At 39.0% G+C, this 12,887-nt stretch overlaps 1 protein-coding gene across 1 annotated transcript in view; it reads right to left on the bottom strand.

Annotated features, from left to right (window-relative positions):
* Positions 1 to 12,887, bottom strand: part of SPAG17 (sperm associated antigen 17) — a 232,357-nt gene that overhangs the window by 32,458 nt on the left and 187,012 nt on the right. The window contains exons 32-37 of the mRNA XM_043459617.1: positions 9,220 to 9,408; positions 7,192 to 7,337; positions 6,957 to 7,087; positions 5,052 to 5,179; positions 1,602 to 1,784; positions 387 to 500 (exon numbers count right to left, since the gene is read on the bottom strand). Coding sequence (XP_043315552.1) covers positions 387 to 500; positions 1,602 to 1,784; positions 5,052 to 5,179; positions 6,957 to 7,087; positions 7,192 to 7,337; positions 9,220 to 9,408 — 891 coding nt within the window. The remainder of the gene's footprint in view (positions 1 to 386; positions 501 to 1,601; positions 1,785 to 5,051; positions 5,180 to 6,956; positions 7,088 to 7,191; positions 7,338 to 9,219; positions 9,409 to 12,887) is intronic.

Genomic DNA, 12,887 nt, shown 5'->3' with positions numbered 1-12,887 from the left:
TGGCTCAGATGGTAAAAGAGTTTGCCTGCAATGTGGGAGACCTGGGTTCAATCCCTGGGTCAGGAAGATCCCCTGAAGGAAATGGCAACCAACTCCAGTATTTTTGCCTGGGAAATCCAATGGACAGAGGAGCCTGGCAGGCCAGTCCATGGGGTCACAAAGAGTCAGAAACGACTAAGAGACTTCACTTTCACTTTCTTTCAAAAAGCGTTTACAAAATGTGATACATGTAAGGAATCAGGGTTCTACAGAAATACGAAATTATAAGGAGGGAATAAAAGCTTCGTAAAATTGACAGAAATAGCTGTTATTTACAATATTTTGTCTTGATGCATTGAATATTGAAACAAAAGTAAAAAACACTGGAATAGAAAACAATTTCTCACCATAACCAGCTTGAGGAGATCTGCAGCATTGCCTCTCTCCTCCTCGGTTCTGGAATCTTTAACTGTCATTTCCTGCAACTCATCTTCTTTCTTTAGAATATGGTTTATATAATCCTAAATCAGTAGAAAAAAAGAAATCAATAAAACACAGAAGTATGGTAGAGAGAGATACAAAATAGTTAACATCAACTGGAAATATTACAGAAGGTTAAGAATACGTAAGTTTACAATACTCAGCAACCAGCTACTAGTCAAGCAATCTGGAAAGACTTTTCCTTAGTACGTTCATTAGCAAAGACCTGAAAAGTTCAAGAGTAAAGCTATAAGAGCCATAGGCCATTAGAATTGTCTGAAGACCTCAGAGAAGCCCAGCTTCCCACTCAGCGTCCTCATCAATAAAATGGACAGAGTTGGGATAGGTGATTTCTAGAGTCCTCTGCAGGTATAGTCTCTAAGATGATACTTATGAATGTAAGTTGCTCAGTTCATGCCTTTGCTAAAAACCGCAAATACTTGAATTTTCATGAATAATGGCCCCCTGCGGTATGCCAGGTATTGGGATATATAACCATAAACTAAACACATCTGACACATGTTCTGAGAGCGTTGACACAGCTGACAGTGAGACATTACAGACGTGCTTACACAGTAAACTACATATTAACAAAATCTCAGGTTGCTTCCAAAGACTAACAGAATCCTTTTCTTCCATGGAAGAATGAAGATTATTCAGGGAATACCATTGCTTCCCATTCTCAACCAGTAACTAGTTGCCACTGATAAACAGACAGCCAGCATTCTGTCAGAAATGCTCAAGAAGTGTTATATAATACAATATGCCTGGTCACAGAAGGAGAAAAACTAGGAAGTAACTTACATTATGGACAAGTATCAGGTTAATATGCAGTTCTACCTTTTTCCAGAGGTTACTAGATCAGTTTTCCATAGAGTGAGAAAGGAGGACAACGATATTGCAATCACATTTAAAAGATACTTATCTTCTCAATGTCTTTGGCGCCTCAATACTTCCTCTACCTTATGGGAACCATGAAGTATTTTCCATCATTCAACCTCCTACCCGCTAGAAGATTGGCAATCATGTGTTGCATTAAATAAAAATTGGTAAAATTCCGTAAGTTCAGGTTCCTTAGGAAACCAAGAGGAATGGTTGCCCTGTTCCTGATTCTTTTGGTCAGGTTACCTGCAATCCATTACCTTCAGGGAAATCTGCAGTTTCAGTTTCACCTCATTCTTTATGACCTCATGCTGGATGAACTGGCGTATCTGTAGCACACTGGGGCTCTTCAGTATAGGGGCTGGAGTGTTCACTAACTGTTTGGAGCCAATGTCAAGGCCCTTCCAAATCTGAGTGCCAAATGGAGGTCCTGGAGTTTTTTTCTGTTATCAAAATAAGCAAAACCACCATCAAAGAAATGAGTATGTTTTAACATTAGATTTTTTTCTTCCACTGTGCACTTATTATGTAGACACTATGTTCAAACTACCACACAATTGCACTCATCTCACATGCTAGCAAAGTGATGGTCAAAATTCTCCAAGTCAGGCTTCAACAGTGAACTTCCAGATATTCCAGTTGTTCCAACTGTCTAGATGTTCCAACTGTGAACTTCCAGATGTTCCAGCTGGATTTAGAAAAGGCAGAGGAACGAGAGATCAAATTGCCAACATCCATTGGATTATCGAAAAAGAAAGAGTTCCAGTAAAACATCTACTTCTGCTTTATTGACTACACCAAAGCCTTTGACTGTGTGGATCACAACAAATTGTGGAAAATTCTTAAAGAGATGGGAATACCAGATCACCTGACCTGCTTCCTGAGAAATGTGTAAGCAGGTCAAGAAGCAACAATTAGAACTGGACATGGAACAACAGACCAGTTCCAAATCAGGAAAGGAGTACATCAAGGCTTTATATTGTCACTCTACTTATTTAACTTATATGCAGAGTACATCATGAGAAACGCTGGGCTGGATGAAGCAGAAGCTGGAATTAAGATTTCCGGGAGAAATAACCTATAACCTCAGATATGCAGATGACACCACCCTTATGGCAGAAACTGAAGAAGAACTATAGAGCCTCTTGATGAAAGTGAAAGAGGAGAGTGAAAAAGTTGGCTTAAAACTCAGCATTCAGAAAACTAAGATCATGGCATCTGGTCCCATCACTTTATGGCAAATAGATGGGGAAACAGTGGAAACAGTGAGAGACTTTATCTTTTCGGGCTCCAAAATCACTGCAGATGATGATTGCAGCCATGAAATTAAAAGATGCTGGTTCCTTGAAAGAAAAGTTATGATCATCCTAGATAGCATATTAAAAAGCAGAGGCATTACTTTGCCAACAAAGGTCCATCTAGTCAAAGCTATGGTTTTTCCAGTAGTCATGTATGGATGTGAGAATTGCACTATAAAGAAAGCTGAGTGCTGAAGAATTGATGCTTTTGAACTGTGGTGTTGGAGAAGACTCTTGAGAGTCCCTTGGACTGCAAGGAGATCCAACCAGTCCATCCTAAAGGAAATCAGTCCTAACTGTTCATTGGAAGGACTGATGCTGAAGCTGAAACTCCAGTACTTTGGCCACCTGCTGTGAAGAGCTGACTCATTTGAAAAGACCCTGATGCTGGGGAAGATTTAAGGCAGGAGGAGAAGGGGATGACAGAGGATGAGGTGGTTGGATGGCATCACCGACTCAATGGACATGAGTTTGAGTAAGTTCCAGGAGTTGGCGATGGACAGGGAAGCTTGTCGCGCTGCAGTCCATGGGGTCACAAAGAGTCAGAGATGACAGGGCGACTGAACTGAACTGAACTGAGACACGATATGCTAGGAACCTCTCGTTAGTGAATACAAAAGTGAAAAAAAGGGATCCCTGCTCTCAAAAAGTTTTGCAAATATAAGGAAAATTGGGAATGAACGGGACAAGTTTTCCTCTTTATATGTGTTACCCAAAATAAGGACATTTTAAAATCCTGTTGCCTGATGTCCTACTGGATAGCATTTAAGCGGATACTAAGCCACGCTGTTGCCATGGTGATGCAGCAGAGGCCTTGTTTATGCCAAATGCATGAGACTACCTGGGCTTCCCAGGTGGCTCTAGTGGTAAAGAACTCGCCTGACAATGCAGGAGATGCAAGAGATATCGGTTTGATCCCTGGGTTGGGGAGATCCATTGGAGGGGGAAATGGCCTCCCACTCCAGTATTCTTGCCTAGAGAATCCCATGGACCGAGGAGCCTGGTGGGCTACAGTTCATAGGGTCACAAAGAGCTGGACATGACTGAAGTGATTTAGTACACACACATATCTTTATACCCACAGAGAGCCTAAGACATTTGGAATTAAGCTTGGAGAGATCCTTTGAGAGAGAAATCAAGCCATAGATTTGGGAGGTCTTTGAGCCCACTCTAGATTAAGCAAGCTGCCAGAATCTTCCCAGGATCTCTCGGGCAGAAATGTGTGCCTTGCGTAGACACAGGTCTCTCATGGTTTTTTTTGTAATTGACTTTCAGGAGTGGTATGGGCTTGATGTGTTTCATTTTAAGTTGCTCTTCAGTGTCAAATGCATGGTCAGTTACAGCTACTCAGAAGCTTGCTTGAGCTGGGTCACTCCACTGGGCAGAGGTCACAGCTGTAGGAATTGTGGAGGAAGAGAAGGAACTTCCTTCATTAATCTCAAATGTGGTATATTATTTCTCATAATGCAGTAAATACATTCAACTTGGAGATAGCCTTAGTAAAGCATTTGGTGTGAGCTTTCAATTTTCAGATAAGGAAATAGAGATCCAGGATGACTTGTCTCAAATTCCACATTAATAATTGATAAAGTCAAGATTATAATTCAGATCACCTTCATTGACCATGTTGATTACAGGTACCAAACTAAAACAGAGGGCTAGGAGATCTTTGCTATCTTACGTGTTCATTACCTGTGCTTCCACTACTATAAGACTGGATAAAGAAACCGAGAATATCATAACTAAAAAACATTATCCTCCTCACTTTACACTACTATCTTTCCCTGATCATGTTACCAATGCCTTCACTGATTTAACAATTTAACATCTGACAATTTGCTGTACATATTACATAAACTGCTTGCAAAATTAAATGACAAATCTGGCAAGATGCAGGACTTTATGATTCTTTGTCAAGATATTTTCTTTCATTCTTAGGTGAGGCTTCTCTAAGCTGACACAATTACAATGCTTACTTTTTAACACTGAGATTCCGAGTTACTATATTTAATATTTCACATTATTCTTACATACTCAGTTTGTGCATTAATAAATTAAGAACAAAGGGAAAGTGAAAGACCTAAGGTTGTGTGTTAAAACTAGCAAATATTGGGAGAAAGGAAGCTTTCTATATTGCATAATATCAGTAATGGGTTACTCAGAGTAGATATTTTTATATTATAGAAAGATGTTCAAACCAGCAATGTAGGCTAAAAAAATAAAATTGAGATTAGTCAGGTATATTTTTTCAAAATCTACAAATGTCAAAGTATTCAAATATAAAACTCCTTGATCCCGTTAACAATTTACATAAGAATGAAAAGAGGTGAATATACAGGAGAAGACCTGAGCTCTGGTCCATGGATGGAAGAATATGCATATATGGTAACTTTACAGCAGAAAAATTTATACCTGAACTGAGGGAAAGGTCTCCCATGTCCTTGACTGGAGATTAGGAGGAATAATCGTATCTAGTTCTTGCTTCATTAGCCATGGCGACACTTCATGGAAAGGGCGAAGGACGGTAATGCTCAGGGCACCTGGGTCACAGAGAGTTACCAGAGGATCATTTCTCTGTCAGAAATACTCTGAGGAATTCGACAAATATTAAACACATTTGATAAGCCAGACACAGCGATAATGCTTAAGGACCTTAGGGTCTAATAAGGAAAGTCTTTTAGTCAGAGTAACATCTAAAAGCTGGATTTAGACCACTCGAAAGTGTTCATTGACACTTCACTGTCCTTCAGAAATCACATGCAAGTCCTGTCAGTTCTGCCACGAAATATTTCTTGAGTTCATCCACCTCTCTCCCCGCCACTGACCCAACCTTAGACTATTTCCCGCAGAGAGATCCTGTTTTGGACCTGAGCAACAATCAACTTTCCTTCCCGCCTCTACTCTGTGAATGAACCTCCTTCCACGGGCAGGGTGACTGACTGTGTTAGTCCGCCATGTAAACTTTTCTCTGACTTCCCATCGCTCGTATGATAAAACTGAGGCCCTAATGTTTTCTCTTGCCTCCTCAACTTGGGCTATTTTCCCTTCTATACTTTGGCTCCTTTGGCCTTTTCTCCTCTGTTCTCCAAAGTTCCAAGCTTCCTGCTTTGTATTCCCTCTTCCAAGAAAGTTCCTCCTCCTATTTTAATTAGTGCCTACTTATCCAGCAGTTCTTGGCTCCAGCGTTTTCAGGAAAGCCTTCTAGATTATGTCAGGCTCCCCTGTTAGATGCTCTCATGAAACCATATTCCTTTACTCCATAGGCCTTATCCCACTTTATAATCATACAGGTATTTGTGTGACTATGTAATTAATGCTCATCTCTTTCCTTAGACTCTAAGCTTTGTGAAAGCAGGGTTTGTTGCTCTCTTAGTTCACCATTATATCCCTAACACCCAGCCAGGTTATGGTACATGGTGGGTTATCATGTAGATGCTAAATGACTGACTAATGAAGCAATTTGAGATGAATTCTTATTCTCTCACAGTTCTACACACACACTGTTCAACCAGTCAGAGCTCCCCACTTTCCATATTCATAGAGAAAGAGCAAATTTATTACATCAGACACATGTACATTGATGCATTCAAAAATACAACTGCACATAGAGGCGGGCATACTCATAAATGAACACAAAATATATCCCACCAATCAGAGAAAAGATAAAAAAAGGAAACACACACATAAACCTAGATAGACATAGCATATTGCTTTGGTGCATGGATAACATGAAAGTTTTTTTGTTTTTTCTGTGCTTAAATACACATGTTACATATATAGTGGTTCTTACCTAATGCAATGTATGGCTCTATTTTTAGTCATACACTAATTTCTTTGAAATTAATGAAAATATGTAAATGCCCAATGAATATAATACATAGCTTATCCTATATTTCAGGTTGGATTTCTAACTGACACATCAAATCTACTTTATTCTCTTGTTATACTAAATTCATCAAGGCAACACCATCAAAATGATAAAATATGAAGTTAGGAAATATACCTCACTTTCGATTTTTACTACCAAGATGAAACTAACATATAAGTAGGTACATAACTAAATCCACCTAACAAGCCTACATGCAGATACATGTCTAGTTATAGGTAGGAAAGGGATTCACACAATTTACACAGGTTGATGCTTAGATAAAGCATAGTACAAACATATATCACGGTACAACCAGGCTGACACGGCCAGGTGGAAAGCAGAGTTGAAAAGCGAGCAAGAGGGAAAACAGAGAGACCACATTAGGGTAGACTGGATATGGGGATGAGAGCTGGTAGCGGGACATAGCGACTTCCAGTCTGATTCTCTACCTGGTTGTTCCTGAACTGGCTCTTGAAGAACTACGGTAGTTGATTCTCCATATGCCAAGGAGAGGTACTCCTCTATGTCACTGTCCCGAAGAAGCTCCACTCCTGATCCATCAGCATAGATAACAAAAAACCTGTTTGCAGAAATAAAAATCTAATCCCTTGACACATTCAGCTAAAATGCTCCTTAAACTTGCAACTGAAAATAAAAGTCAGGATTTTATTTTTATCATATTACCTGGGGACATGTTCACCATAGATTTGCAGATGATTCTTATGAAGGTGAGTGGATGACAAACTGTCATAACCTTCAGCTTTTGCATTTAAATCGTCTTCCAAGTTGTTTTCAGGTAGGATGGTTGATACACTACCATCAGACATGACCTAAGGGACACAGTATATAAGCAACCAAAAAAAAAGCCATAAAGCGTACATTTTTGTTGATCTCATTTGAGAAAGCAGGCAAGCTTTTGGATATTCAGAAAATCAAAGATATTTACTTATAAGGTATTATTCCCTAAGTATTTTGTTGTTATTTGGCCACAAAGTTGTGTCTGACTCTTTTGCAGCCCCATGGACTGTAGCCCACCAGGCTCCTCTGTCCATGGGATTTCCCAGGCAAGAATACTGGAGCAGGTTGCCATTTCTTCCTCCAGGGGATCTTCCCAACCCAGGGATCGAATCCACATCTGCTGTATTGGCAGGTGGATTCTTTACCACTGAGCCACCAGGGAAGCCCCAATAGATTGCATGAATAAAAGTGAAAACCTAGTAGCACATTTTCACTGACAACTACCCCGAGAATGTGAAAACAAACGGGAAGACAAACCAGAATACAATCAGAGGAAGGTGACTAGTATGGCAGGGGACACACCAGGGGACAATCTTATCTTCTGAGGATAAGTTCAGGGAACTGGGAATTTAAACACGGAGGAAAGACTACACATGTGACAGTTGTCTTGAAATATTAAGAGTGACAGTATGGATTCTAAGTACAGAACTAGGGACTCATGGATAGACCACCTTGGGAAACAGATTGAGGTTCACTCTGAGAAGTACATTCCTAGCTATTGCTACTGTCTAGATACAGAGTGTGGTTTAGGCCGAAAGGCCACTGAAGGGAAGGCACAAGAAGAACATCAAAGCCTAGCGTAATGCTTGGCTTAGATATTTCAATTTAGAGGGTTTGGGTTTCAGGTTTCAATTTCAGTTCATTGTTACTCAGTCTCTTAGTAGCCGGAACTCATGCCGTGAAGAGTCTCACTTACTTAGCACAGAAAAACAAACTTGGATCAGGCCTTGTCTGCATCCCATACAAAGTTGGGGACTCTTTGTCAGGGTTTCAAATGTAAAAAGTAACTTTGCCACCCACTAACCAACACATGAAATTCCACCAAGGAGTGAGGAGTGGAAAAAAAGTGCCTAGAGAAAGGGCTGGTGGACCTCTCCTTGTCAAGGGTCAGATAGTATATATCTTAGGGTTTGTAGGCCATAGAGTTTCGGTTGCAACTAGTCGATGCTGCCATTATATGCAAAAGCAGCCACAGGTAATATGTAAACAAATGAGCATTGCTATGTTCCAATAAAACTTTATATAATGACACTGAAATTTAATTTCCTATAATTTTTTTGTGTCATGAAATACTCTTCTCCTTCTGATTTTTCCCAACCATTTAAAAATGTAAAATGCAGTCAGCCCACATTTTGAGCTCAAGGGCCCATATAAACAAGTGACCATGGTTTGCCACTGCCTGGCTTAGCAATAAGAGGAAGGACAGAGAAACAGAATACAGAGCTCTACCAACGACTAGCTAAGCACCTCACCAGGCTTCCCACCTCCCCATCCTCAGCCCTCTTGGAACAATCAGGCTGATAATATTTCTAAGGATTCTCTACCTAGTCAAACAGACTTGCCTGCTGTCCTGTGTATTTTCTCTCACTTAAACCCAGATACAGAGCATTCTTACATTATTCTTCTTTGTCGACATTATTTTTAGATGTTTAGTAACTTTCCCCCCCTTTGTTCTAATTATTTACTTGGCTTTAACATTTCAATCATCCTCATTATTGGGCTTGCTATCCCCTAATGAAGCATAATTGAGAATTAAAGCTACTGACATTAATTGCTGTTGTCCAGAGCACTGCTAGTAAGTAGATAACTAATTCTAAGGCAGATAAGATAAAAAGCCATTGGGGAACTCTCTAGAGTAAAATATCTCAAAAGCAAACCCATCGCCTCTCTCTCCATACTAATGATGCACTTTACCTGAAAAGTATTTCCTTCGGGATCCATGACCTCACAGATAACCTCTGATGTGTGTTTCATGATGTACCTGCTAGCTCTCAGCTGCTCACGTTTTTGAAAAGGATGGTATATGTCACTGCTTGATTCATGGCAATATATAGCTGAACAGTCCCTATCAATATGAAGACAGCCTGTGTTTGGAGGTAACACCTGAAAGGGTCACACAAAAAGAGAAATTATTCAAAATTTCCTGATTGATTTGAGAGATTTAGAAAATCATTTAAGGAAAAAATACTATCCATAGACTCGAGACACAAACTGTATTTTCAGGAAGCAAACAAAAGAGGACATAAGTTTTGGGAAAGACTACTTAATAAGGAGGCAAACAATGATTAGGATATAATTGTTCCTGCATCCCATATTTTATCTACTCACTTTAATACTTCTTCCAAGTAATGCAATCTATGCCCCTTCTTTTTTCAGGTATTTAATTAAAGTATTAAAAGCATATGTTAAGTAAACACACTTGGCCCTATTCAAAATGTTTGGAATCCTTTAATGTTTTTGGGTAAGGAGCATCTTCAAAGGGGTCAACAGCAATGGGACAAATGCTTTTAGAAGCTTTTATTTTTCCACATTCCTCTGGTGGCTGACACAGACCTTAAGTAATGGCTTTTGTATAATGACTTCTGGTTTGGATAGCCTCTTTGAGATATAATTCACATGCCATATATTTTCCTTTTTAAAGTGTCCATTCAGTGGATTTTAGTATATTCAAAAACTTGTGCAAACATTATCACTAATTCCAGAATATTTTCATTATCCTGCAAAGAAACCCTGATGCCATTAGTCATTCTGCATCTCTCCTGTCTCTGGCAACCAGTGATCTGCTGTCAGACGTTTCATAGAAATGGAAGCATGTGATATGTGGCCTCTTGTGTCTGGCTTCTTTCTCTTGGCATAATGTTTTTAAGCTTCATCTATATTGTAGTGTGTATCAATACTTCATTCTGTTTATTTCCACTTCAGTTTAGATGTGTGAAATTTAAGTTTTTATGCTAAAATGAACTCAAGTTTTTTCAATTTAGGTAGTTCGAGGAGATTTGAAACTGAAATCAAGCCTACATTTGCTAAACTGAGGAGTTCAAAGTTCACAAATTCAGCCATTAAGTCCTCAATTTTCCCATCATTTGACTTGCAGTTGCCCAGGACAAGTTCTCAAATAGCTGCCAGAGTCTGGTTCCTCAGCTCCAGGTAGATCCTTCTCCTCATGGCCATGTTTCTCTCTTCCCCTACTCTTCAAATTTAACTTTCTGTGGCAGGTGGTGGCAAAGGGTTGGGGAGAGGTGTCCCAGCCTGTGCAGCAAGGGCCAACGGAGGTCTACTTGCAGCAGACATATGAAAACCACAATGAGGTATCACCTCACACTGGTCAGAATGGCCATCATCAAAAAGTCTACAAATAATAGATGCTGGAGAGGGCTGGAGAAAAAGGAACCCTCCTACACTGTTGGTGGAAATGTAAATTGGTATGGCCACTATGGAGAACAGTATGGAGGTTCCTTAAAAAACTAAAAATAGAGCTACCATATGATTCTGCACTCCCACTCCCGGGCATATATACAGAGAAAAACATGGGAAAGGATACATACGCCCCATAGTTCGTTGCAGCACTGTTTACAATAGCCAAGATACGGAAGCAACCTGTGTCCATAGAGAAATGGATAAAGAAGATGTGGGACATGTATACAATGGATATACATATATAATATATATATTTAAATGAGTGAAATATGCCACTTGCAGCAACATGGATGGACCTAGAGATTGTCAAACTGAGTGAAGACATACAGAGAGAGATATGATATAACTTACCTGTAGAATCTAAAAAAATGATACAAATAAACTTACTTACAAAACAGAAACAGACTCACAGAGAACAAACTCATGGTTACCAGGAGGGAAGGGTGGACAGAAGAGTTGGGAGTTTGGAATTGACATGTACACACTGCTATATTTAAAATGGATAAGGAACAAGGACCTAGTGTATAGCACAGGGAACTCTGCTCAATGTTATGTAGCAGCCTGGATGGGAGGGGAGTTTGGGGTAGAATGACTGCATGTATATGTGTGTGGCTGAGTTGCTTTGCTACGCACCTGGAACTATCACAACATTGTTAACTGGCTATACTCCAACATAAAATAAAGAATTTTTTAAAAAGAGATTTGCATTTTCCAGTTTTCTATATGTCTTATGTCTTTGGTTTCCCTTCTAGTTATCTTTGGTTTCCCTTCTAGTCATCCATTACTGCCTTCTTTTGTTTTAAATAGGTTATTTTCAAGTGTGCCATTTTAATTCCCTTGTTTCTTTTACTATATATTTTTGAGTTATTTTCTCAGTGTCTCTTGCGTATTACAATTAACATCTTAATTTATAACTGTCTAGATTGGATTGATACTAAGGATTTCACTATTATACAAAATTTTTGCTCCATGTAGCTCTTTTCCTTCTTTGTGTTATTGTCAAAACTTACATCTTTATACATTATAAGCACATAAATAAACTTTTATAATAGTGGTTTTATGTAGTTGCCTTTTAAATTAAAAAAGGTCACAAAAATACATGTAGTTTCAGCCTGAAGGATTCCCTTTAGATTTTCTTGTAGGGAATGTCTAAGAGCAACGATTCTTTCCGTTTTTGTTTCCCTGGAACTATATTAATTTCTTCGATTTTAGGATAATTTTACTGAAAAGAGGAATTTTTGGTTGATGATCTTTTTCTTTAAGCATTTTGAATATGTCATCTCACTGCCTTCTGACTCCATGTTTTCTTTCTTTTTTTTTTTTTGTTTTTTTTTTTTTATTAGTTGGAGGCTAATTACTTCACAACATTTCAGTGGGTTTTGTCATATATTGATATGAGTCAGCCATAGATTTACACGTATTCCCCATCCCGATCCCCCCTCCCACCTCCCTCTCCACCCGATTCCTCTGGGTCTTCCCAGTGCACCAGGCCCGAGCACTTGTCTCATGCATCCCACCTGGGCTGGTGATCTGTTTCACCATAGATAGTATACATGCTGTTCTTTTGAAACATCCCACCCTCACCTTCTCCCACAGAGTTCAAAAGTCTGTTCTATATTTCTGTGTCTCTTTTTCTGTTTTGCATATAGGGTTATCATTACCATCTTTCTAAATTCCATATATATGTGTTAGTATGCTGTAATGTTCTTTATCTTTCTGGCTTACTTCACTCTGTATAATGGGCTCCAGTTTCATCCATCTCATTACTCCATGAGAAAATAGCTATTAGTCTTATTGGATACCTCAATTAAAAAATTTTTTATTATGATATAATTGATGAACAACACTGTGTTTTGGGGTTTTTCTTTTCTTTTTTTTTTTTTTTTGAGATCTCTCATATTTGATGAGCCTTTTCTCATTGCTTGTGAGATGTTGTCTTCAGACAATTTGACTGTGATGTGTCTAGGTGTGAATCTCTGAGTTTACCCTACTTGAAGTTTGTTGAGATTTCTTGCAATTGTAGATAGTTTAATCAAACTTGGTAAGTTTTAAGCCATTATTGCCTCAAATAATCTTTCTGCCCTTCCCTCTATTCCTTCTCAGACTCTCATTATGCATGTGTTAGTATGCCTGATGGTATCCTCTGAGGCTCTGTTCATTTTTCT

Source organism: Cervus canadensis, chromosome 2 (genome assembly GCF_019320065.1).
Source record: "Cervus canadensis isolate Bull #8, Minnesota chromosome 2, ASM1932006v1, whole genome shotgun sequence".
In the NCBI taxonomy this organism is placed as follows: domain Eukaryota; kingdom Metazoa; phylum Chordata; class Mammalia; order Artiodactyla; family Cervidae; genus Cervus; species Cervus canadensis.
This window is presented reverse-complemented; position numbering and strand designations above follow the sequence as displayed.